General features: G+C 44.3%; 1 protein-coding gene across 1 annotated transcript in view; it reads left to right on the top strand.

The window, feature by feature from the left end:
- Positions 1-24,213, top strand: part of LOC149363695 (uncharacterized) — a 143,300-nt gene that overhangs the window by 53,440 nt on the left and 65,647 nt on the right. The window contains exons 8-33 of the mRNA XM_089573657.1: positions 109-231; positions 824-943; positions 2,548-2,679; positions 3,280-3,399; positions 4,035-4,157; positions 5,106-5,375; positions 6,606-6,734; positions 7,103-7,210; positions 7,308-7,430; positions 7,628-7,756; positions 7,943-8,077; positions 8,850-9,107; positions 10,251-10,379; positions 10,473-10,610; positions 11,694-11,798; positions 13,636-13,749; positions 16,524-16,661; positions 16,759-16,839; positions 17,119-17,244; positions 17,819-17,941; positions 18,543-18,608; positions 18,718-18,828; positions 18,932-19,048; positions 19,795-19,920; positions 20,703-20,825; positions 21,690-21,893. Coding sequence (XP_089429783.1) covers positions 109-231; positions 824-943; positions 2,548-2,679; positions 3,280-3,399; positions 4,035-4,157; positions 5,106-5,375; positions 6,606-6,734; positions 7,103-7,210; positions 7,308-7,430; positions 7,628-7,756; positions 7,943-8,077; positions 8,850-9,107; positions 10,251-10,379; positions 10,473-10,610; positions 11,694-11,798; positions 13,636-13,749; positions 16,524-16,661; positions 16,759-16,839; positions 17,119-17,244; positions 17,819-17,941; positions 18,543-18,608; positions 18,718-18,828; positions 18,932-19,048; positions 19,795-19,920; positions 20,703-20,825; positions 21,690-21,893 — 3,471 coding nt within the window. The remainder of the gene's footprint in view (positions 1-108; positions 232-823; positions 944-2,547; positions 2,680-3,279; positions 3,400-4,034; positions 4,158-5,105; positions 5,376-6,605; positions 6,735-7,102; positions 7,211-7,307; positions 7,431-7,627; positions 7,757-7,942; positions 8,078-8,849; positions 9,108-10,250; positions 10,380-10,472; positions 10,611-11,693; positions 11,799-13,635; positions 13,750-16,523; positions 16,662-16,758; positions 16,840-17,118; positions 17,245-17,818; positions 17,942-18,542; positions 18,609-18,717; positions 18,829-18,931; positions 19,049-19,794; positions 19,921-20,702; positions 20,826-21,689; positions 21,894-24,213) is intronic.

Genomic DNA, 24,213 nt, shown 5'->3' with positions numbered 1-24,213 from the left:
ATTCTTCTCGCCCAGTTGTTCACTCCTTCACTATTCCTTCCTTAGCGGACGCCACGGTTGCGAACTAATGTGCTCTCTCTCTCTCTACCTCCTTCAACACCTGCGCAGACGTGGACGAGTGTGCCCAGAATCCCTGCGCCATCGGAAGCCTCTGCTACAACAGCCCCGGCAGCTACCGCTGCGAGTGCCCCAAGGGTTACACCGGTAACGCTTACCAGTCGTGCGAAAGAGGTGGGTTTTCGGGAAGTCCTTTGCACGGCCCGCTTTGTTCCGGTTTTTAGTGGGACGGTTACTATGGACGGTTACTACAGCCAGAAGAAGAATTTTCCTATGTAACTCGCCTTTTCCGGAGCAATTGGGACCGGGAAAAACGCGACTCCTGAGGCATGATGTGATTTCTTAAGGAAGAGACATGCGATTAAAAATATTCTGGGTGAACTTGCTTTAGCAGTCACCTGCTGCGTCAGGTTACGTCGTAGATATAAACACTATATTTCACCCAGTGCCGATCCACAATGGCGTAAGAAATGCGCAATGACATTTTGCCCTCACTGTTACGTTTCGTGAATTTATTCTGGGTCGATAGACGGCGCGGTGACACGTTGGTCAAATTAACGAGCTTCCTTCCAGTAAGAGGCCAAGTCGAACAAAAGTTGACGAAAATATACCGTCCCGAAAGAAAAAAATGACGAGCATGAAACACTGAGCGCGTTTTTTTTTCTCTCTCTCTTTGTTCTGTTCAGTCCCCTGTATGTTCTCTCTAGTATTTATTTTTTGCACCTCTACTTGTTCCCTGACCGCTTGATGCGCATCCTCTTCGCAGACATCGTGGGTGTGGAATGCGCGACGTACCACGACTGCACGGCCAATGCGGAGTGCGTCAACAACTTCTGCCAGTGCAAGAAGGGCTACCAAGTGTCGCCCAACCAGAAGGAATGCATCGGTAAGAGGGAAAGCGCGCTCTCGGGCTGCCTTGCGTTGCGTTCGAATTTTTGTTCAACTTAGAGAAGCCAGCAACCTAACCGGACGAAGCCTCATCAACGGTACCTGGGTAGAGAAGCCGCGTCTGGCCAGCTCGCTTTCGCGTAGTGATAAATTTCCAGGCACAGTTATTGTTTGTGTTATTGCAAAGAATCTGCTTAGCCATAGGTATTCGTGCTGGCAGTCGCATGCATTAACTTTAAACAAAGCCTCGCTGCAGCCACTGGGGATCGCCCTGATTCTATGTGGTGCAGCTTTGATTAGTAACTGACAAACCAAATTTTGAAGCCGGTAAGGACAGATAATCGCGCAGGCAGTTCCATCCATTGCTTAGCTTTCTAGCTTCGCGTGGCCGTGATAAGTCAGTACTATCGCGCTCAATATGAGTTGCAACGCGCGGTCATCGACCGGGGCTCGTTCCGTGGTGTGCCTCCTCCAAACAGTCGCTCGGAATTCTGGGAGAAACTTTTTCCTGAGCGGGGGTGCTGTTGTTTCCTGGAACAGCAGTTTCCCCCAGAATTCCGAGCGACTGTTTGGAGGAGGCACACCACGGAACGAGCCCCGGTCGATGACCGCGTGTTGCAACTCATATTGAGCGCGATAGTACATAAATAGCGAGGAAATTGCCAGTCAGGAAATGAAATTCGCTGCCTTTTGGTTTGCTCAGGACATCGGTAAAGGCTTAACTTTCAGCACACTGCTGAAAGTTTTTTGTGCTGAAAGTAGTAAGCAGTCATTTAAATTTATCCCACAGTTATTCTTGACCGTAAGCATCATGAACCGCAGCGTCCCAAGGCCGCGAGTGTCCCTCAAACTTGCGTTCGCCAAAGGTTGTTTCACTGCTTTGCACGCGTGCACAGGGTAGAGCCCACTTGCTGAAGAGCATATTTTTTGTTATTGTTGGTGTTGTTATGCTTTTTACGTTTACTGGGCGAGCAGGAGTCGGGTGTGTGGGCGGAGCAGGCCTTGGCTATTTTCTATTCACACGTGTTTTTGGCGTTTGTGAGTTCTATTCACTGTGCCGCACGCTTTGCATGTAGTTTGCATGCCCTAATAAGCGCACTCTTGTGGGGAGAGTAGATATTGCCGACCTTAGCAGGCAGCTACTTTCTGATCATCATTTAAGCATTTAGATAAATAAATTCCCTTTTCTTCTATGAATCTCACGTTTTCGCAATTTTAATGTGGTTTTCGCTTCCTTCTTAACAAATTGAAATGTCCTGATGAAAAGCCACAACAGGTTGGTTTCACTGCAAGATTTCTGTGCTGCAGTGAAGCTTGCAAAAAAAAAAAAAAGAATTGTCGGGGAGATCCAGTGCGGAGAGATCGTTTGAAATATCCAAGAGTGCTCAAGCTGCTACCGCGTGTAAGAGAATACTGTTGCTCGTGACGTGAGCAACAGTTGCATTTTCTTTTGGTCGTGGGTTTATTCATGACTGTCACTGTTACATGGGGCCCAGCAACCGAATTTAATGCGTAAATTACCATGACGCGTGGTCTGGGAGAGAGAGAATCGCCTTATATCATACAAATCCTTCCCCCTCTCCCACGTGTTCTTCCTTCCAGACCGCAACGAGTGCTTGTCTCGAGGCACGTGCGGCCGCAATGCTGCCTGCGTGAACACCGAAGGCGGATTCCTGTGTCAGTGTAAGGCGGGCTACGAAAAGATCCACCCATCGCCCCAGAGTCGCTGCCGAGGTGCGTGCACGCTGATCGCATGCGTACCCGGCGCATGCGCAGATGAAGCTGTCACCCGCTCTCACAGTGCTGCCACAGAGCTTATTATTACTGATGGCTGATCATTGAGTCTTTTTTGTTGTTAACAGCGTATTATAGAGAGGTTTTGTCAAGCCTTTTCAAGATTTTTTGTGCAATCTGATAACTAAATGAGTGAGGAGTGAGTCACTCTTAGAGATCAAAGTGATGGCAAGAAATCTTGTAATCGCTTACTTCTACGTCAATTTATTTGAACTGGTGGTAGAGTAATGCAAGAGAGAGGGGAATAGTCCATCACAAGGTGGTTTTGGAAGCTCTGTGTTCTTCCCAGCCCAACTGGTTTATGGTACAATTTCCAGTTGGTTCCAGTTGGAGCCCAGTTGGTTCCAGCTGGAACCAGTGGGGCTCCAATTGGTTCCAACTGGAACCAACTGGAAATTGTTCCATAAACCAGTTGGGCTGGGGAAGATTTTCGCCAGGGAATTGTAACATGGCACGAGCAAATTGATGTTGTCCGCAGAAGCTGAAACAGTCTCTTGCAAAATGCAAACTCAAATTTTTTTCACTCATCTGCTTGCGCAGACATCAACGAGTGCCTGGCCAACCCATGTGGCAAAAATGCCAAGTGTGCCAACGCCGACGGCACCTACCGCTGCTACTGTCCCGACCACCTCATCGGCAACCCCAAGGAGGCCTGCGTCTGTGAGTGTGCCACACACACCTGTTTTTCCTCTTCATTTTGCATACATAGGCACAACACTAGCATTGTCGTCGAACTATGAGCCGCAGTTCATGAGCTTTCCTATTTAACACAACAGTCTCAGTAAGAGAATTGGGGGTCACTGCAATGCACAGTTTATTTCTTGTTCATTGCGTGATTAGTTCAAAATCAACATAATTTCCAAATAAGGTGACGATATTTTGCGTCTTTATAACAGCACTGCAGATTAAGGCGACACTGCAGTGCACGATAGGTAACTGAAAATTGGCTGAAGTTTAGGAGCAGAGGAGTTTGTGGCGTGCATCAATTCATGTCTCAGACTACAAGTGCTTTGTTACATTTTGAGGCCGTGCAGTAATAATAGCGTCTCGGTCACCTTCTGTTTCACCTCACCTATTGGTAGAACATCCACCTCGTGTATGAGTGGTACTGTGTTTGAGTTGTGCACAACTGTCTAAGCAGCTACAAGTGTCTCCCCGGCATCGTTCACTGCTTTCTTGGGAATTGAACAGTTGGAAACAGTGCTGTGACCCAATCTATTGAGCATGTATATATTAGGGACCATACACCCTCTCACGATGTCTTCTAACGGTGTTTTACCTGATGACCCGTGCAGCGCCCTGCGAGATGGTGGAATGCGGCCGCCACGCCACCTGCCAGGCCAATGGCAAAGAGGCGGCATGCGTCTGTGACGTCGGCTTCACCTTCAACCCATCCAACATCCGGGCGGGATGCATCGGTGAGAGAGCATGCGGTTGACACTGAGTTGTTTAATAGTAAAGTTACAAAAATTCGAAGCAATTTTCGGGCACTACATGCAGCCAGTTTTTGAACTTTAATAGACAGAGGCACCACCTATAAGTTGGGCAGTCAGTTAGTGATGGTAACCTACAACCTTTCTATATCAATTCTTAGCAGATTTTCAGCAGCGCTATGTACACTGAGCAGCATGTTGTCCATCAACAAGGAATCACAACATGCCAATTAAACTTAAAAAAATAAGTAAAAGATAACACGCAACTCGGGACAACATGTAAAGAAAGAGCATGCCAGCTGTGTAATGCTGTTTCTACATTTCATTGTGAAGCTTTATCAACTCATCCAATTTTATTTAGCCTGCCTTTGTGAACTAGCAACTGACCGAATTTTGGATTAGGTATCCTCTGCGTCGAAACTGGGTACTCATTCTGATAATGCTGATCCAGGTGTAGATGTTTTTAACGGTGCTGACAACGGCCCCTTCTTCACATTTTCTTTGCTTTTGCACTCCCCTCACTCCATGCCCTATCTCTTAATCCTTGGTTACAGCCGCAGGTGAGCTTAATTGGGACAGGAATCGAGCAGCCTCCAGAGAGAGGTGCTCGCGCAGCCATAGAAAAAAATGCAGAGATCATTGAAGTTGCTTTTTGGCCTTGTGGTGCAGCTCATTTTGCATTGCATCCCAAAACTCTGGAGGAGTAAGGAGACTTTTTGTCTCTCCGCCCTCAGCGCTTATTAGGAGTGCAAGAAGTGTTGCATGAGCTCTATGACATGGCATGTGCATTTTTTACTAAGGCTGTACAGATACATGCTAGGTCGAGTATAAGCACAGCATGAGGTCATGTTATCCATGCTACTGCTAACAGCTGTTCTGTATGTATGTATGCGTGTAACACCCGTGTGGCTTGTTCCTGACTCTTCCCTGCAGATGTGGACGAGTGCGGCGTGCACCACGGCCCGTCAGGTCTGTGTGGCCAGGGTGCACTGTGCAGCAACACACCAGGCAGCTACCGCTGCTCCTGTCCGCCGGGCTTCACTGGGGACCCATTCCGGTTCTGCGAGGATGTCAACGAATGCGACCGGCTGCTGGGACCCTCGGGGCTGTGCGGGCAGGGCGCCCTCTGTGCCAACACGCTGGGCAGCTTCACCTGCTCTTGCCCACCCGGATATTCGGGCAATGGACGTGTCCGCTGTCACGGTCAGTGCACACATATATCTGTGAGCAGAGTTAAGGCTTGCACATGGTGTTAAAGGCTGCATGATATTGTATCAGGCAGAGCCAGTCTGTGGTCTCTGGCACCAAGCATAGTTTCCAGCAGGCTTCCACCGGCAGGTGGCGACAAGCAGATTACACGAATGAGCAGGCTTTTACCTTAAGCTCCTGACGCACAGCATGATGACTGTCGTGACTCTGGCGCACGCCATCTATTATCTTGTCAGGGCCTTCACAAACGTGCACTGACATGGCCCGTGTACTGTGCGATGTCAGTGCACGTTAAAGAACCCCAGGTGGTCGAAATTTCCGGAGCCCTTCACTACGGCGTCCCTCATAGCCTGAGTCGCTTTGGGACGTTAAACCCCAATAAACCAAACCAAACCAAATGATGAAGTCGGCTTTCCTGCTTGGAAAAACAGCACCGTAGGTGTGCAGCACATTCTTGATGGAAATTAGGTGTACTGCTGACATCAACATAATCCCCACTCAGGGATGCTGGCGAATCCCCCTGCGCATTCTATCGTAGCCTAGTATGTTGGTGATCACGTTCATATGTTATGCCGGATGGTGAAAGACAGCAGCTGTACAGCTAATTTCCTAAGATGAGGCTCATCATAATGGCCACGGAATTTTCACAGTGCAGGAAAGCCTGCTTCAATGTTTTGCAAAGACCGTCTGTACTGGATAATGCCCAAGCTTTTTGGTTTCTATCTGGTTTTGGTATGCTATTTGCATGGCTTAGGTCTGAGCGTCGGAACAGCAGAAATTTAGGGCTGCCTCAGAGCCACATGAAAAATTTGTTTTTATTATTACTTTTTTGTGAATGGTACGCGTATATGTGTGTCGGTTTCTCATTCAAATGACGTGTTCATTCGAAGTATTGATGCCTAGCTGTGGTGTACGCAGCGATCAGTCCGTATCACATTTATCATCAAAGGCATTATTTCAGTGTCGTCTGCATGTGACATATTCACGATAAATATTGCGATTTCCGTGCCTATGCTCATTTCCGATACAGCGTCATTTATTGTGTCTGCGCTGCATACCTACTGAGGCAATTCAGTCTGAGTTTTGATTCTCTTCCAAATCACAAAAATCTTTTTTTTTTTTCACATATATAACTCAGTTATTTTTTTTTCATGTGTTCAATCACCTTCAAATGAATGCTAAAACCATTACTAAGCCTGCGAATGTGATTCTATCACCTTCCAGACATCAACGAGTGCGCACAGACATTTGGACCGAATGGCAAGTGTGGAATATCTGCCATCTGCACGAACACGCCTGGAAGCTACCACTGCAGGTGTCCACCAGGGACCTCAGGAGACCCAACTGTTCGATGTAAGATGATCGTGCAGTTTTAATGGCTAACTCTAACTTAACATAATATTCATGATGCTTCTTTCATTGCTACTCAAGAACTGACATATGTTGTGGTTTCTGACTAGAAATGCTAGGAACTTGTGTTTTGTGATTATGCCAATACATGAAGGGAATGATCTCGAATGTTGTTTGTTTGGCAGTAATGGACAAAATTAAACCTGTGTGCTATGTCGTATAACGTTTGCTTGTTTTACATCAGATCTGTGCATGATATAGACTGGGAATTAAGGGACTTCACTGTACAAAACTAAATGGACAGTGTATAAAGCTAGTGCTTTAGCAGTTTGAAAATTCTTGTCACGTTCGTTTGATGTTTGCTCCTTCAGGTGTTCAAGTTATCCAATGTGAGCGAGACGATGCCTGCGCTGGCCATGCAGTCTGCAGAGACCGTCAGTGCTACTGCCCTTCGCCCAACTTTGGAAGCGAATGCCGACGTATGTTGATATTTATAGTGTAACCATTCTCTCTTTGTTGTTTTCTCATTTCTCAAGGTTTATACACATACACATATATTCACTGTTTCTTCAACAGATCCTTGTGAAGACATATTCTGTGGCGCTCATGCCAAATGTCAGCTTGACCATGCTGGGCAGCCAATTTGCGTTTGCGCACATGGTTTTACCGGTCAAAGTAACAGCCTGCCTGGTTGCGTTGGTAAGAATTTGTTTTGCTTTTCTAACATCCACAAGAAATTTTGGTTATTCCATTGCTTTTTCTTGTTGTTGTGAAGCAAGTAACTTTTGTGATAATTTCAAGCACCGCAGTACAGAAAGAACATGGATGACTTTAGGTGCAACGTTACAACTTGTGCTGTATTGCTCGCAAAAATGTTTTGATTTTTTTATGTGCAGACATCGATGAATGTTCTGGAAGTCATCCTTGTGGTCAAGGTGCCCTTTGCCGGAACTTGCCTGGGAAGTTTGAATGCGTGTGCCCGCATGGATTTGAAGGTGACCCTTTCAGAGGATGCTTGGCAAAAGGTGAGACCTTTAAACTTCATTTTTCTGCTCACTTAGTGCAAATAGTGTCTCTAATACTTGCCTGGCTTATTGTAAACAGAGCTTGTCTGCAACATTGGTAATACGCCATGTTATTTTTTTTCCACAGGACAGAAACGTTTTGTTCTGGGCAATGAAATTTACTTGTTAAAAACTGTACATTTGCAGAACAACAAGTCATCCACGGCTGTTCAAGTGCCCGTCCTTGCCCGCCACACGAGGAATGCATATCAGTGGAGGGACGTAGCCAGTGTGTGTGTCGTCGGGGCTTCACTTATGACACATCCATCGCACGATGCAGAGGTAAGTGTAACGCAGTTTGAATGTGCTTGCTGGACTCTTTGACTCAATACTGTAATAAGGACAGAGCAGGATAGAACATGCACGATATGCACTGCTCATAGCAGGTTCTGAGTGAGATTCTGGTTACCAGGCATACAAGAATAGTCTCAGATATGAAAGTTTTAATGCAAATCCTGTATTCTATGCCTGTATTGGCTAAAACTTTCCAGTGTCTCTTTTAACAGTTGAAATGAACAGGTTTCAGTGAAACCTTGTGATATCTGTTTTCTGTGAAATTATTCATCAAGTGCTAGCATGACTTTGTTTGCTGGAACCTGCGTCAAAGCAGCATGATTCTTGTCAGGGTGGTGATCTTAGTGCACAACGACCTTCGTAGGTTACGCTTTATTGCTTGCTCTAATGTACAGTCGGGGACAAAAGTCTCCGGACCACGTGTTCCTCAAACGAAGCTTATAGCTCTACTATCAGACAGCGGCTGGAGACCACACTTGTGAAGATGAAAGAACATAAAATTTAATTTTTATCTCCACAAGTGTGGTCTCCAGCCGCCGACTAATAGCAAAGCTATCGGCTTCGTTAGAGGAACACTTGGTCCGGAGACTTTTGTCCCCGACTGTACACTGCACCTTTCATTGGTGCAGCCTCTAGAATGCATCAATACGAAAAAGACTCGAAGCTGGTTCACCCTGCTCTCTCTCTTCAGGGGAACTCTCTGCCAGAAACAAACTCTGCCTATTATTCAAATTGCGGTTGCATCTATTCTTCCGTGCAGACATCAACGAGTGCTCGGAGTTCAAAACCAGCTCTCCTTGCGGCCTGAACGCCTTCTGTATGAACTTGGAAGGCAGCTACCTGTGCCAGTGCCCTCGTGGTCATGTGGGCGACCCGTACAGTGTCTGCTACCCGGAGGAGATCGAGTGTCAGAAGGACAGCCAGTGCCCTGGAAACACAGTTTGCATCAAGGACCGTTACCAGAAGGGAGCGTGTGGCTGCAAACATCCCTTTGTTCGGGAAGGAGAGTACTGCATCAGTAAGTGCCCACCTTGTCGCCTTAAGTCTGAGGAAATCATTCCACCAGTTGTAAAAAGCTCTTGCCATATCAGCATTTATGTTATAACATGTATTTCCAATTTTGATCTTCCTTTGGTGATACCTTTAACCCAGGGGTTCTCAAACTTTTTTGCTTGGAGGAACCCCAAAAGCCTTCAATAAGTTCCAGGGACCCCCCCCCCCCCCCCCCCCCCTTCACTTACCAGCAATGTTGTCGAGCGCATTTTTGCAGAGAGTTGCAAAAGTTAAGCACAGATTAATACAAATACTAATGTGATGGGTGGTACTGCTTCCCTTTTAAGAGCAAGTCAAAGCGTGGCTCAGTAGCACTCAAAGCCAGTCTCATATCAGCTGCCGGGTCAGGGCCGGTGAGGGTTCTCGCGGAACACAAGAAGACAGCCCGCGGAACCCCTGTGTTCTGCGGAACCCTGTTTGAGAACCTCTGCTTTAACCTTTTTAAACCAAAGTTGTGAACAAATTGCTCATTGGTCAAACTTATGCCCTCGGCATTAAGAAGAAACTTTGGAAGCATTTGTGAAAGTGATTAGCAGAGTTAGCAGCTATCCACTAATCTGACAGCAATATTCTTATGCTATGGAGGTAAAGAATGAAAAGCATAAATGCCTCTACACCAGTAGCAGTGCAGTGGTAGCAAGTGTACACTCAAGTAGCCTTGAATTTGTTGTAATTAAATGTGTGAGCATGGTGTTTGAGATTAACTTCTCAAAATTTTGCTTGGTATCTCTTTATTCCTTTGAGTTGTTACATTTAAGTGTAATTGTATATGTCCTTCTGACAATTCTTCTCGAAGTGAAGGTTGTTCACGAAGGTACATGTCACTCCTGCTCAGCATTGTGTGTCCAACTATATTTCCGATCATTTTTTTTCACACTGAAAGCCGAGCCTGTTGGCAGATTTGAAATGTTGACTGAAGAGATATGCGACGATGCATTGTTGCATGACTCTGTTTTTAAAAACATGAATAAGGCCTGTTTATTTCAAGGGACTTACGAAGGAATCGTAGTGCAAGAAAACTGCGGTACTGCCTTCAAAGAGAATTGCATGCAAATTGCCGAACCATGTCATTGTTCTAACAAGAACTTTTGGCACTTTTCATCTTCAGTGGTTAGCCGAAACTGCTCGACTACGAACCCATGCCCAGAGAACCAGGAGTGCATTTTCACCGGACCGAGCTACGGTTTCTGCATCTGCCCCAAAGGGTTCACTCTCGAGGTCACTGGGTTTTGCCGAAGTAAGATCACTGTGGCATCATCACCACCACTGTTTGTGTGTTTTCTGTCTAACAAGTTACTTTGAAGCTAACGGTTCGACATCGGCCTTTCAGACATCAACGAGTGCGAAGAAATCAGCGAATGGTCACCATGTGGTGCCAATGCCCAGTGCCGGGATGGGCTTGGAAACTACCAGTGTCTGTGTGCACCAGGATATACAGGAAATCCACGACAAGGCTGCTCCCCGATTCGTAAGCCATCTTGCTTTTCTACATGCAGCATTTAATGAAAGAGCACTCAACATTACTTATTGAAAAGATTCATCTCTACACAACAGCAAAAATTTCCTGTCATGCAGGATGAATATATTTTGTTTGTTTGTTTGTTTGTTTGTTTGTTTGTTTGTTTGTTTGTTTGTTTGTTTGTTTGTACATCTTGTCAGTGGAGAGAAATATAGAAAGAAGTTGGCAAAAAGTCAACATCACTGCAAAGAAAAAAAAAAACAGGAACCAAAACATATTTGTAACAAAATGTCGCAGTATGAAGCATTAGCTGCATTGCTTGAAATATAGAATAGCGATGCGCAATTAACAGCACTATCAGTTACAAATGAAATGCAAACAAGATGCTTGTAACGCAAACTCAAGAATGCAAAAAGATTAACTGCTGGAAAAGAATTGCAGGCGGGGTGCATCAACACTTTCACGAAGCAATGTTTGCTCCATCGAAGTAAAAATCAAGTGTGCTAGTGGTATTCTTACCCGTCGCGGTGGCTCAGTGGTTAAGGCACTCGTCTACTGAGCTGGAGTACCCGAGTTCGAACACAAACACGGTGGCTGCATTTCGATGGAGGCGAAATGCAAAAGGCGCCCATTTGCTGTTCGATATCAGTGCAGGTTAAAGACCCTCAGGTGGTCGAAATTATTCTGGAGACCTCCACTAGGCACCCCTTTCTTCCTTTCTTCTTTCACTCCCTCCTTCAACCCTTCCCTTACAGCGCAGTTCGAGTGTCCATGGAGATACAGTTACTGCATCATTTCCTTTCCTCAAAAACCACTCTTCATTTTAGTAGTATTCAGCATCCCTCATCTAAAATCTCAATTTTCCTGTTCCCATTTCTATTGTCTTGCTCGTGTTTCATTTGATGCTGACAGTACATTATACAGGGAAAGCAAAAACTGGTGTTCACTGTTGACCGGCTTTGTGCTTACTTACACATTCACGTGTTTCTAACAGAGTCATTATGCTGTACTGAGCACCTATTCTAGTTGTTCGCCTGCATATGGAGCATTTTATTTTCTCAACTCTTTCTTCTTTCTTTGTTTCTAACTCAGGCATCCGGTGCCGGAATGATCCTGACTGCCCGTCAAATGAAAAGTGTGTTCGTGGACAGTGCCAGTGTCTCCCTCCGTACATCTTGGAAGGTGATACTTGCAAGGGTGAGTGTTTCCAGGACATTCTCATTTATCTTGTAAGCTGCCTTCAGTTTTCAGTGTACTTAGTTTTCGGAACATAATTGTGCTTCATTGTAGTGCAATTTAGTAAGTACAGTCAAACCCACTTATAACAATGTTCAAGTGCCATGGAAATACCATTGTTATAACCAATAATTGTTATAACAGGGTTGTGCCGAAAAAAAGAAAAGATGACAAACTTCAGAGCATTTACAGTAAATACCCGGAGGGGTTTGACTATTCTAATGCCTGTAAAAGCTCGTTAATTAGAACTTCAGAGGACCGGAGATATGTTCACTGATGACCAAAGCACCGCCATCACTGCACCGGCGGGAGCTTCGTGCACCTCCACGTCACAGGAATCAAACCGGCTTTCCAGAAATGATTCTTATGGGAAATTCAAGAAGCATGCCGAACTAAGGGTGTGGTGACAGCTGGCAAGAGAAAAACCGCGGTGGCTGCATGCACGCGCACTGCACTGACTGATTGTGGGTACGCATGGCGTGTGTAGCCAATGCAGCAAGGCAGCAGCTCGTCTGACGTGATGACGCCTGCCCCTAGGACACGTGAAATTTGTGAAGCGGGGACCGTGGGGAAGCTAGCGAAGAACAGCGGAAGATGGGACAACATATGTGCTGCCGGTGCCAGCCATAGCTCGAGAGTGTAAAAACAAAGAAAAACGTGTCTGCGCATTTTTTTCTGCGAGCGGTGCACCCCTCAGAAATGTTAATAATGGACTGCTCCGCCAAGGCTCCCTACCATGCTGCCTACTTCTCTGCATGGGCCTTTTGCTCAGGGAAATGCATTCACGGGTTCTTTTGCTTTCATGGCGTTGCTGCGCTGGCTTAGTCCATTGGCTGGCCCCACACATGCACGCTTTTGTGTTGTAAGCACGGTTTTGCTGGTGTGGTTGTAGCATTCCCTTGTTTTTTTTTCTATAATGGTTGACACTCAATTACCAGATTTAATTGTCATAACCAATAATGTGCCTTGACAGCATTGCTATAAGCAGTTTAATTTACCATAGAACACATGGTAAAGCTGATGGTGCCACGACTGACCATTGTTATATCCGATATATTGTTATAACCAGTATTGTTATAAGTGGGCCTGACTGTAATGTATTGCCCAGGGCACAAGGTAACCACCAGCACATGCAAAACACAGTACTTTGGGCAAAGTGGGCGTTTTTCAAGAATAACTGAGTAAAGCAAGGTAAATTTGTAATTAAGGGGCCCATAAAACACTTGTATCAGACCATCCTTTTGCTCCATTCAATCTTTTGCTCTCCTTCGTAGTTTTTGCTACCACAAAAGCGTCCGTGTTGCACCGCTAGAATGAGGAACCACCACCATTGGCTGGTCTTTTGTACGAAAGGAGAGTGCATTCGTGAACATATATTGCCAAAAAATATGCTGCAGGGTGACATGTGAGGAATTAAGAACCAGATTACGCATTGTGTGTGTGGTGCCAGGCCTTTCTATCTACCTTCTTGCACTACAGTAATCATGAGAGAAGAGAGAAAGAAGCTTGAGAGACAGAGAAATAGCAGTTTCAACAAAATATGTATCAGTGGTGCTGTTAATATCGCAGTTCTTGCGTTCAAATTGTGTTCAAAGCATTGTCAAGTACTGGTCCAGTCAAAAAAAACAATTGGACTTCCTAAAAGCACAGCTGGAAGCAATTGAAAACTTATATCGGAACCCTTCAGATTTCAGTTGGCTCTAGATATGCTTTCAAGCGTTCAAACTAGTTTTGTTTGTCTGGGGAGGTTGGCCGATGAGATGAACAGCATTCAATAAGAGTATGTCTGGTTGTGCAGATCCTTGTGCTTGGATTCAGTGTGGCCAATATGCGACATGTGCCATCACGCCATCGGGACCGCAGTGCCAGTGTAACCCTGGCTGCACTGGAAACCCACAGACTGGCTGCTGGGGTAAGACTCCTTTTCGCCTCATCTGACACCATCGCGTACCTGCACTGGTGATAAAAGCATTGAACTATGAAACTAATGAGGTAGTTTGAACTGACAGAAAGGCCGATGCTTATGTGGCTTCTTCATCTTCATAACATTCCTAATGGCATGACAAACTGAGAGAATTGAATTGAATTGAATCCAAACTTTATTTCACAAATGTGCACATTCTTTAGAATGAGCCACAGGCCAAAAGCTAAAGAAAATAGGTTGAAAATGCCTGTGGCTCATCTAAGAGCCATTACAAAATAATAAATAAGATAAGGCTGTGGCTAGAGTTCCGTCCAGACGGAACTACAATTTGCGCTGGAGTTCTGTCTAGACGGAACTACAACTTGCGCCAAAGTTCCGTCCAGACGGAACTGCATGTAGCGATGGGGTTCCGTCCAGACGGAACTGTATCTGACGCCATACAGTTCCGTCCAGCATTATCTGCCACAAGAGTTATGTCAAGACGGAATTAACGCTGGCGTTAGGGATTGTGAAACCAGTTTGCTTGCATACTTTTGCATGTCCATTTAAAAAAGTGGCAATCCTGTTCCGCCTAATGTGTGACAGGATATTCTGCTGCATCATTTTATTTTCCGAGCAGTCAGTGAGAAATGGCAATAGATCGAGTTTTGGCTTGGGTTTGTTGGTGCGTTCGCATGATGCTTGTTGACCGTTTGTGTACATCTTAGTCTTTTTCGCGCTACGTCATCTTGCAGCACAAATAGCGACAGGGCTTCACATCACTTCGCGAAGAGTTTCTGCACTCTGCTTCTAACAGTGTCATTTTCCCGATCCTGCATGCATGCACGGAAGTTATACCTTCGAGGATGTAACTAAACGCAGTACGCGGACAGATATTTTGGTGCCGTATACATGCGTAGAGAGGACATCTGGATACAGCTTGGTCAACTGGTTATTCCAGACGCAAAGAAATGCTTTATGTGGGCAGAAATCACCCATTTTGAATAGTATGGGCCGTACGGACATTAGACAGTTTTAGTTTTACGTACGTATAACCTTCACGCATGTAAACGTGAGCAGTCTACGTAGCGTACGCTCGTGTCGCTTCGTACAGTTTGCGTACGGGACGCAAACTGTGTAGATTTGCCGTAGAACCTAAAAATGCACTATCATGTGGAGCCGCGCCATCTAGTACAAAGAGAACTAATTTTGCTTAGTCGAGCTGCTTGGAGCGCAGCCAGGCCAAGCCGCAGTGCGGGCGGTAAACACTTTCCCCCTCTCTTCTGACAAACGTTGAGCGATTTTATTCCACCGAACTGTATGTTACATGTTATCTTCAAAGGGATTGCATTCTTTCACGCCCGGCATCATATTTAAATCATCGCTTTTCGAGAAGCGAAGGCGCGCTGGTGTCCCACTCATGTTAACGACGTCTGCGTAAGGAGCATGGTATGGGCTGGTATGGAGAAAAGACGTGCACCGTTTTGCTTTCCCGCTGACTGTGCCGAGGGTCTCGCGATATCCCGCTAGGTTTTGAGCTTCGCGTGGTCTCGCGAGACCGTCGGCTCACTCGTTGCTATGACGACCACAAACGCTACTCCGTCAGGCTTAGAAGCTGCTGAAACGGATTTCTATCTGGAAAACAAAAGCTAGTTCTCACCTAAAACGTCATGCGAGAGCAAGAATGGACCAACTGAAGGCAAATACAGCAGCTTACAGCACGATACCACGTCGAGGGATTAGCGACGAAGCTGTTATCGTTGTGAAGCGGGCGGGCAGGGCGCCGCCATCTTGGTAACGCCACGTACGCAAGCAATGTGAAGACCGCAACGCAAAGATCCGAATCTCACGTACGTCCGTTCGACCCACACAGACACTTTACGTTCTGCGCATGCGCACTGATGACCCGTAAGCGCTCTACTTACGTGAAGCTTCTGCGTACGTGAAACTAAAATTGTCCATTGTATGGACGGAACTCTAGCTGCAGTAAATATTCCGTCTGGACGGAACTGCAGCAGCAGCAAATGTTCCGTCTGGACGGAACGCTAGACACTCCGATAAGATAAACACATACATACAACGGTGGCAGGTCGCATACGAGCACACTATAGAAAGAATTTATAATATTTACGATTGAAAGGATTGCTACACAGAGATGTAGTTTGAAACTAGAAAAAACAATTAAAACTGAACAAATGCATTTGAAAGTTATACACACTGCTGGGTTGATGACAAATGAGAAAAGGGCACCGATACATACACAAACTACAATACATGAAAAGAAGTTATGGAATATTATTTACAAAGTACACTTTTAAATCATGTGGTCGGAGGTTATACATGCTAAGCTGGTTAGATTCGTAGCTGTTTAGAACATTAGGTATAAGAAAATTAAGTGCTTGTTTACCATAATTAGTTCTAGGAAATGTTGGTTTTTCACCATCTGTAAAAGCAGTCTGCTGTAAACTGTTAATGCTTGCTGTACCTTTCGTGTGACAACTGAATTATTAGTCACTATGCTAAAGGGCATCTTTTAAACTGGAGTTCCATGTTTCATTTTTCTATCACTGTGCTCTTGTTTTGAGCTTGAAGTGCTTAGGAACAGCATGCTGCAAGACTCGAGAAGTGATCTGAAGCTTCAGTGTGATTGATTCTCTATATTTTGAACTTTAAGGGGACTAAAAATTTGTTCAAATTAGCAGAAGTCTTTTTAATACTCCTTGTTGATGTCACCAGGGCCTAAGTAAGGTTTTTGCTCACAATTTTGTTGTTTGGCTCTGCAGATGTGAACGAGTGTACGTCGAACCTTCCGATCGACCCGAATGGCCCGTGTGGAGTCGGAGCCATCTGCATCAACATCATTGGCGGCTTCCAGTGTGAATGCCCACCAGGAACAACAGGGGATCCGTTTGGAGTTGGATGTATGTTCAATTTGTTTCTTTTAATGCTTTCCATCTTTTTGCAGTTGTATATTTGGTCGCAAGCTAGGATCGCTAATACAATGCTCTTTTGTTTCAGGCCAAGGATCAGCTGCTTGCAAATCAGATGACCAGTGTCCTCGAAATGCTGTGTGCGAAGCAAAGGGAGCCACTTGCTTTGGTGAGTCTCTTTCATGTGTTTTCAGCAACCTCTTTCTCTGGGACACATAAAGAATTATGATAATTACTGAATGAGTTCACCAGATGCCTCAAATGTAAGTTTCATGGGCCCTGTATATAATAAGATATACTTGCTAATAACTGTAGACTTGTTTTAGGCTGTGTTAGCAATGTGCAAGCATTTAAAACTTTCCGCCAATTTTTTTTATTTTTCATGCAGCAAATAAAGCATATTGTTGCTCATAATCTCACTGTTCATTTACCTTTTATTGTTATCCAGATCCTTGCGTGACGTCAGAATGCGGTCCAAATGCCTACTGCGAACCCAAGGACCACAAACCGACATGTTGGTGCCGGCCTGGCTACGATGGCGATCCCTACGACCTGGAGCAAGGCTGTCGATCGCGTAAGTCGACGTTCTTTTCAGGGCGACCCTAATATCCTGCACCTAAAAATACAAAGCAAATGGTATCTGCCTTTGAATGTACAGTCTTTGTCAAAAGTTTAGAGCCCAAGGAGTTTGCTTCTAAGCCTTGTAGTGGGACTCCTGAAGCATTCTGGGAAGTCATACCCATTGAAGGAGGCAGGACCAGAAATCATCTTACCTGCAGGAAATTTGGAGCGCTGTAGATGCATTACGAACCACACAGTGTGGCTCAGAAGCAAACCTCCTGGGCTCCAAACTTTTGACAAAGGCTGTACATGGTGACAATTAGGAGCACCATTTGACACCGGGACTGCTATAACACTAGCATTTCTCCCCATGGGATCGTGACAAAGAGGTGTTCATCCTGCTTTTGTGCTTTCATAGTAGTGTATTGGTAAAAAGAAAAAGACAATGCTGTTTGTGACATTTGATCTCACTAATTAACTTAAAAGGCTTTATGTGATGTTTACTTCTGTGCTAGCTTTTTCTTGTTTTGCAGCATTCACTCAAAACTTTTTCTCACTCGAAATTTTTCTTACATCTTTTTTTCCAGCATGCTCCAAGGTGTGGTGTGGCAACAATGCACACTGCATTGTGAATTCGAGAAACGAGGGCGTCTGCAAATGTTTCGAAGGATTCCGCGGCAACCCTTGGGAAGGCGGAGAATGCTCACCTGGTACGATTTGTCTGCGAGTTTACTGCCGACGCACTGAACTTTGCAGCATACTATGGAACTACTAATTCCCAATGAACATTGGAACTCCCCTGGACGTCCTCTGGATGTTCAGGATGTCTGTAGGACGTCCAAGGGAGGTTCAGTGCCCATCGGGAACTAACCTGTGATAGGAACAATTGCTTGAAACACCTAAACAATAAGAAATAAGCCAGTTATCTGTACGTAAAAAATAACATGCATGCGACATAATGGCACAGCATAGTTCGTTCATTAATTTGTTCCTTTTAATTATGGCAACCTTTTCTTCAAGACGACTCTCCTGGGAGAAAAAACTGCTCCTAAAGCTGTTCAACAGGCTTGCATGAAAGCTTGTTGCTTGTAGCACTAGCATTGGCTTTTTCAGCTTTGAAAGAATTTTTGTAAACACTGTTACTGGCATTGGCAGAAAAACTGACTGCAAGAGGCTGGGAACTACACTGAAGATTTGCTTCAGAAAGCAACGGCTTTGTGAATTGCCTTGTTGAATCGCGCAATGGTACCGTTCATTATCAGTGTTCAGAACTAAATGCGTGATTTTGTCTTCTTTTTTTTTTCTACATAGATACTCACTGCACAGAATCCAGACCTTGCCCGAAAGGGCAGGATTGTGTTGCTGGCTATTGCATAGGTTCGTTTGCTTCTTTCTCAGATCTGCCGTTGCTGTTGGCAAACATTTCCAGCCAGCCGTTTATCGTGCAAGTTCCCAGTTAACACAATTTTCCTTCATTTTTCATTAGATCGATGCGAGAACGTCCAGTGTGGTGTTGGTGCACGCTGTGATCAACAGACTGGCAGCTGTGTGTGCTTGCCATACTTCTTGGGCAACTCTGAAGTCATGTGTGTTCCACGTAAGCAGCAGGCTTAATGCATTTTAATTGTTTCTGTGAGGGCAGGCTCTCACAACCGTGTGAGTGGCAGGCCGAAAACACTGATTTTCGTGTTTCTGTGTAGCGGTCCTGCCACCTGTGTGTTCTCCGGGATGTGGAGTCGGAGCGCACTGCATGTATGCTGTACCAAACAAGTGTGTTTGCAACCCTGGGCTCTTTGGAAACCCCTACACTGGCTGCAGTAAGTGGTCATTTAGTTTTAATTTGATCAGATTTGTGCCGTATAAGTGCTCGGGAGAGGGCACCCACATAGGATTTCGTGTCCGATGCAATTCGTAACATTGTAAAACTGGTCAGGATTGAGCTTCATGAAAGTGCATACTTTTAGTTTCCCTGACCGTTGGTAGAGTTTTATGTTGAATTCCTGGATTTTTAAGGTTTTATGACCATGAGTGCCAAATGGCTCTTGCGTGCAGTTTTTGTTTGTGTAGGCACTTACTTCATATATCCTGTTTCTGTTATGCCTGCTCATGCAGTATAAAGAGTCAGGTGTCATGGTAATTTAGGTGAATTCTTGCATATTTAAGTTATCATACTTCTCTATTTTGCAGTCTTCAACTAACCTTCAGTCACACTGAGCAAACCTTCGTGCATTACGCAACAAACAGATAAGGGGTCAGGCTTCTATAAACATACTTCAATTAATTTCGCTATGGGTCACAAAATGTCCAGCAAAAGTGTGCTGAATAAAAAAACCTAGCCTCAGTCATGATTGGCGTGCTACTGTTCTGACTAAAAGCAAAATTTTCTTCCTGTACCGCTTACTTTTGTACATGCAGTCTTAATTCTGCTGAAAAATTCCTTAGAAGTAGGTGGCCATCTGTCAGAAATAGTCATCACTAGGCTCACATGTCTCGTTTTACCAAACTGCACCTTCATGAGTCCTTGTAATAAGAGAGTAATTACTCATTGAATGTGTTCTTCCAGCACAAGACAAGCCACGCTGCACCGCCCTCACCTGTGGAACGAATTCCCAATGCCACGAGCTGGGTGACAGACTGGAATGTCGCTGCCCAGCTGGTTTGCAAGGAAACCCCTTTACGCGCTGCGATGGTAAGCGTGGTACATTCTCTGCTTTTGCATCTATGTTTCAATATGTTGCATTACAAATACACTGTGTGTTTAAATACTCGTGTTTAAATGTTTTGCAGTGCCCACCTTTGTGTCTTCTTAAATGTGCTTGAACTACAACTCATGATAGGAACACGTTATTTTTCACACCGAAGTAGCAGGGGAATCTAGTACGTCAAGAAATTATGCCATATGTGTATTGCCCTGCTGATACAAATGTTGTCTTTAGCTGCCTGCTCCGTTATATTTTTCGTTTTCATTTTAATTTTCATTGTAATTTGAGGTGGCGTAGCAGCTCTCCTTGGTTGCATATCTTCTTCAATAAATTTGTTCAAATTTGTTGCTGTGGCCTGACTAATTATGCCATCTCTTCGTTGTGTTAGTAGCCACACTAATGTCATCTTTGAAAGGTATATAGTACAGTTATTTCCTATCCTAACTTTAATTTGCAATTTTTGTTGGCACAATGTGATGGCAAAATCATGTTTTGCGACAGTAGGCTGTTTTACTCAAAGCACCTTATCTTGCCATCTACAGTGGGCCTAGTAAAGAGCGCAGTTTTACAACACGCAGTTCTTACTACTTGTCTTCAGTCATCAGCACCTGATTTTTCAAGAGTTATTGCTTGGATTTGTTTGCAACACTTACAAAAGGGAATGCCTTTCTTGGTGTCTAAGTTCAGCAAACAGCAGTAATGTCATTGAATAATGCTCAGGTAATGAGCCAGTTATATTTCATGGCTGCATTGTTCGTGGCTGTTTCAGACATCAACGAGTGCCTTGGAACCGGCAGTGTTTGTGGCACTGATGCTAGCTGCATCAATACCTTTGGCAGCTTCAGGTGCATCTGTCCACAAGGGATGACTGGAAACCCACTGTTTGCTTGCAGTAAGTTTCCTCTGTGGTACCTTTTGGCCTTGCTATTATGTTTATGTCCTGTGCAAGACCAGTAAAATAAATATTGTAATATACTTGTCAGTCCTGTAAAGTCCCCATGAGCTGGAAGCCTGTCTATTAGGGCATGGACTAAGTTTTATAGGAGCAGTTCAACTCTGAAATTTGATTATTGAGCCAGCCACTAAGTAGCTGGTACTGTCTGTTTCTTCCATCTTGTGAGTCTGGATTTGATTTGCGTAGGATTTGGTTTCAAAATGCATTTCTACACCTCTAATTTGTTCAGTATCATCCTAGAGTGACACAGTAAGCATGCCAAGAGTGGCAGCAGAGCTGTACATGTCCCTTCTAAGCGTCTGCCTTGGCATTCACTTTCGTATGTAAGACATAATTTTTCTGTTTCATGCTGTTTTTTTTGTACTCAAAGATGAGATGAGGTATGTACAACTCGTCATAGCAGTGGTGTGAACTTTCAGATGAGGTGTAATGCGTACAGGCAGTAGATGTCTTATTACATGCATCTGTTGCACATATTCTTATGCAAGTAATGACAACAAAAAGTTACAAGTTAAATGCTAAGTGCATGTAATGTAGTGTTGCCTGCATGCAATGACAGCAAGGTATTTGTTGCCAAGAATGTAAAAATAAAACGTGTCTCCACCATAATGATAGCAAGTATCTTTATCACCTTGAGGTTTTCTGTCTCTGTGCTGACAAATGGCGCAGATAGATTTGAAATTGCCACTGCAGCATCCGATTTCAAATCTCGATGTACAAGCGCAAGAGGTTAGGTGATAACTGACACGCATGCATTGAGTGAAATCTTGACTCATTTATCTCCCGTTTATTTTTGCACAGCTCCTGAGGTTCCTGGGGGCGGTGGCGGCGGCGGCGGCGGCGATGTGCCCCCACCACCTGTGCCTCCTGATGGTGGTGGACAGCCACCCATTCCACCCACCACATTCACTCCTCCTATCCCACCAGTCGTCTGCAGCACAGATCACGACTGCGGGCCTCTGGGTGCTTGCGTGCCCGGCATTGACAACCGCCGACATTGCATTCGTGAGTGGAGGCCACTTGCATTCTCTTCAAAAGCAGAGAACTAGTTGAAAAAGTGAGAGATCTTATAACCTTGAATTGGCACCCGTATTACCAGAGTATGTAGGTGGCAAGAGTTCTGGACGAGCAGTCTGAGATTGTTGACACATCACACTTAAAGATACTGTGAAATCATTTACCTGAGGTTTGAATCTGTTTCTCATTGCCATTTAGATGGAATACCTCTTGTCGGTACTGAAAAATGTAAAGCCATCTTTGAAATTAAACCCTGCACTTACATAATGGGGCTTTTGTGCCATGCTCATCTACAGGCTGCTTATGCCATATAGCCATTGAACTCAGTCTTCAGAGCTGTCTAGGTTCATTGAAACACTGCAGTGCTTTCAAATCATTAACGCTTCGATGCACTGTCTCCAGTATGCTCTACGTCTTTTATCTGCCCACGCACTGTAGGTCATCAGTGTAAGTTTCACGATATGTGACACATGTCAGTATTATGTGGTTGGAATAGAAGACCACAACATAAGTGAAATGCTGGCTACATTTCTAGTATCAATGTCAGTGAGAGGTTTTATAACTGTGGGTTTCAAAACTGGACTGATATGCAGAATGCACAGATGCCTTAGCTCCAATTCATCTGTTCTTTTTCGGCACAGTTTTCCGTACACTTTTGGTGCCATAACTGTAACCATTACATCTCTAGACAGGCCTGTTGTGCATCCATTTTTCTACATCTCTTGTTGTTGTCTGTACGCCTAATCAAAAACAATCAATTAGAGCATTTAAAAACATGGCTTGGACCATTTTATTTATTTATTTATTTATTTATTTATTTATTTATTTATTAGTACCTCACAGGTCCCGAAGAGCATTGGGTGAGGGGGGGGGGGGGGGGGCAATCGAAAAAAAGGTATATACAGATGGAAAAAACCGTAATATCGGTACAAGAACGCGGTACAAGTCAAATACAAGAAAGGAACACGAAATTTATACAAAACGGAGTTAAAACAATATCAGACACGAAAATAGAGAAAAAAAAAAAGCGAAACACGAACATGAGAAAAAAAAAAGCAACCAGGGGCAACAGAAGTGGTAAATGGGAAAACAACGTTAAGAACAAATGAAACTGTCGTACATTTCAAACATCACTATGGCAATAAATGTATACATAGATGTTTTTTAAACTCACCAGGATCAATGAAAGAGATTATGTTGTAAGGAAGATCATTCCAGAGTTTTATTGCTCTAGGTAATGCAGAGGAATTAAACGACAGGGTCTTCCCATATATCCGGTTGAAGCTGAGTTGATTGTGTAAGCGTTGTGAATAGCGGAAAGGTGATTGCAGAGGTAACAACGAAGGACGGGTGTGAACATATTTATGGAACAAACACAGAAGTGAAATGGAGCGACGAATTTCAAGTATCTGTATGTCATTAAGGTTTTTAAGCTGGGATACACTTGTGAGGGGACTATAATTGCTAAAAATGTACCGGGCAGCTCTGCTTTGAATGGACTCGAGCATATCTATGAGATATTTTTGATGAGGAGACCATATAGGTCTCCCCATTTATTTTATTTATTTGCGAAATACTGCAGGCTGAAGTCCAAGCAGCAGGGGCATACATGAAACGTAAAAAGAGAACAGTTTTACAGCAAGCACATATAAAAGAAAAGCACAAAAATTGAGTTAGAGCCTTTTAAATTGCAACCAGTTCATGCTGTGTTTTCGGTTTCTTTTCTTTTCATTCTGAAACGTAGAAGATCACATATGTTAAGCTTTCACCAACAGGTTGCGCATTGTGTTGCTTTCTAAATCAATTTCGAAAATTATTTTACCGAAACTGTTAGCTCCTTTCAGTAGTGCTTTCGTATAGTTGTGTACCGATCATTCCGAATTTGTTCTGCTTACGGAAGAGTTTTGTGAAATTGCTTGGTTCTCTTGTCTGCTGCCCTACTTCTGTGGCATTGGTAGTCTGCAAACATCATAGTAGGAAAAACCTGTGCTGTTCAAGAGCCTTTGAAAGGTGAAACAGACAGTTCTTGAGGAAATGCTTTCTATGCTGTAGCAGTACACATTGCTATATCACTGCTGTAAAAATAATAAGGTAATGGTTTTTCCCCACATTCTTATCAGATAACTGATAAGTCAGCTTTATTTATGTGGTAGGCCTGCTACCTGGCACTTCATCATTGCGTCTTTCACCCAGTTTCAAAAATTTGTAAATATTTTTCATACAGCAGAGAGTGTAGGGTTTCATCGCTTAGGCGGTTGTATGGAAGCAGTTGTGTGTCTTGTTCTGCAGTTTTTTAACAAGATGCTCT

Source organism: Amblyomma mixtum, chromosome 2 (genome assembly GCF_055824585.1).
Source record: "Amblyomma mixtum isolate Tamu chromosome 2, ASM5582458v1, whole genome shotgun sequence".
In the NCBI taxonomy this organism is placed as follows: domain Eukaryota; kingdom Metazoa; phylum Arthropoda; class Arachnida; order Ixodida; family Ixodidae; genus Amblyomma; species Amblyomma mixtum.
Note: the sequence above shows the minus strand (reverse complement) of the source record. Positions and strands in the feature narration are given on the sequence as shown.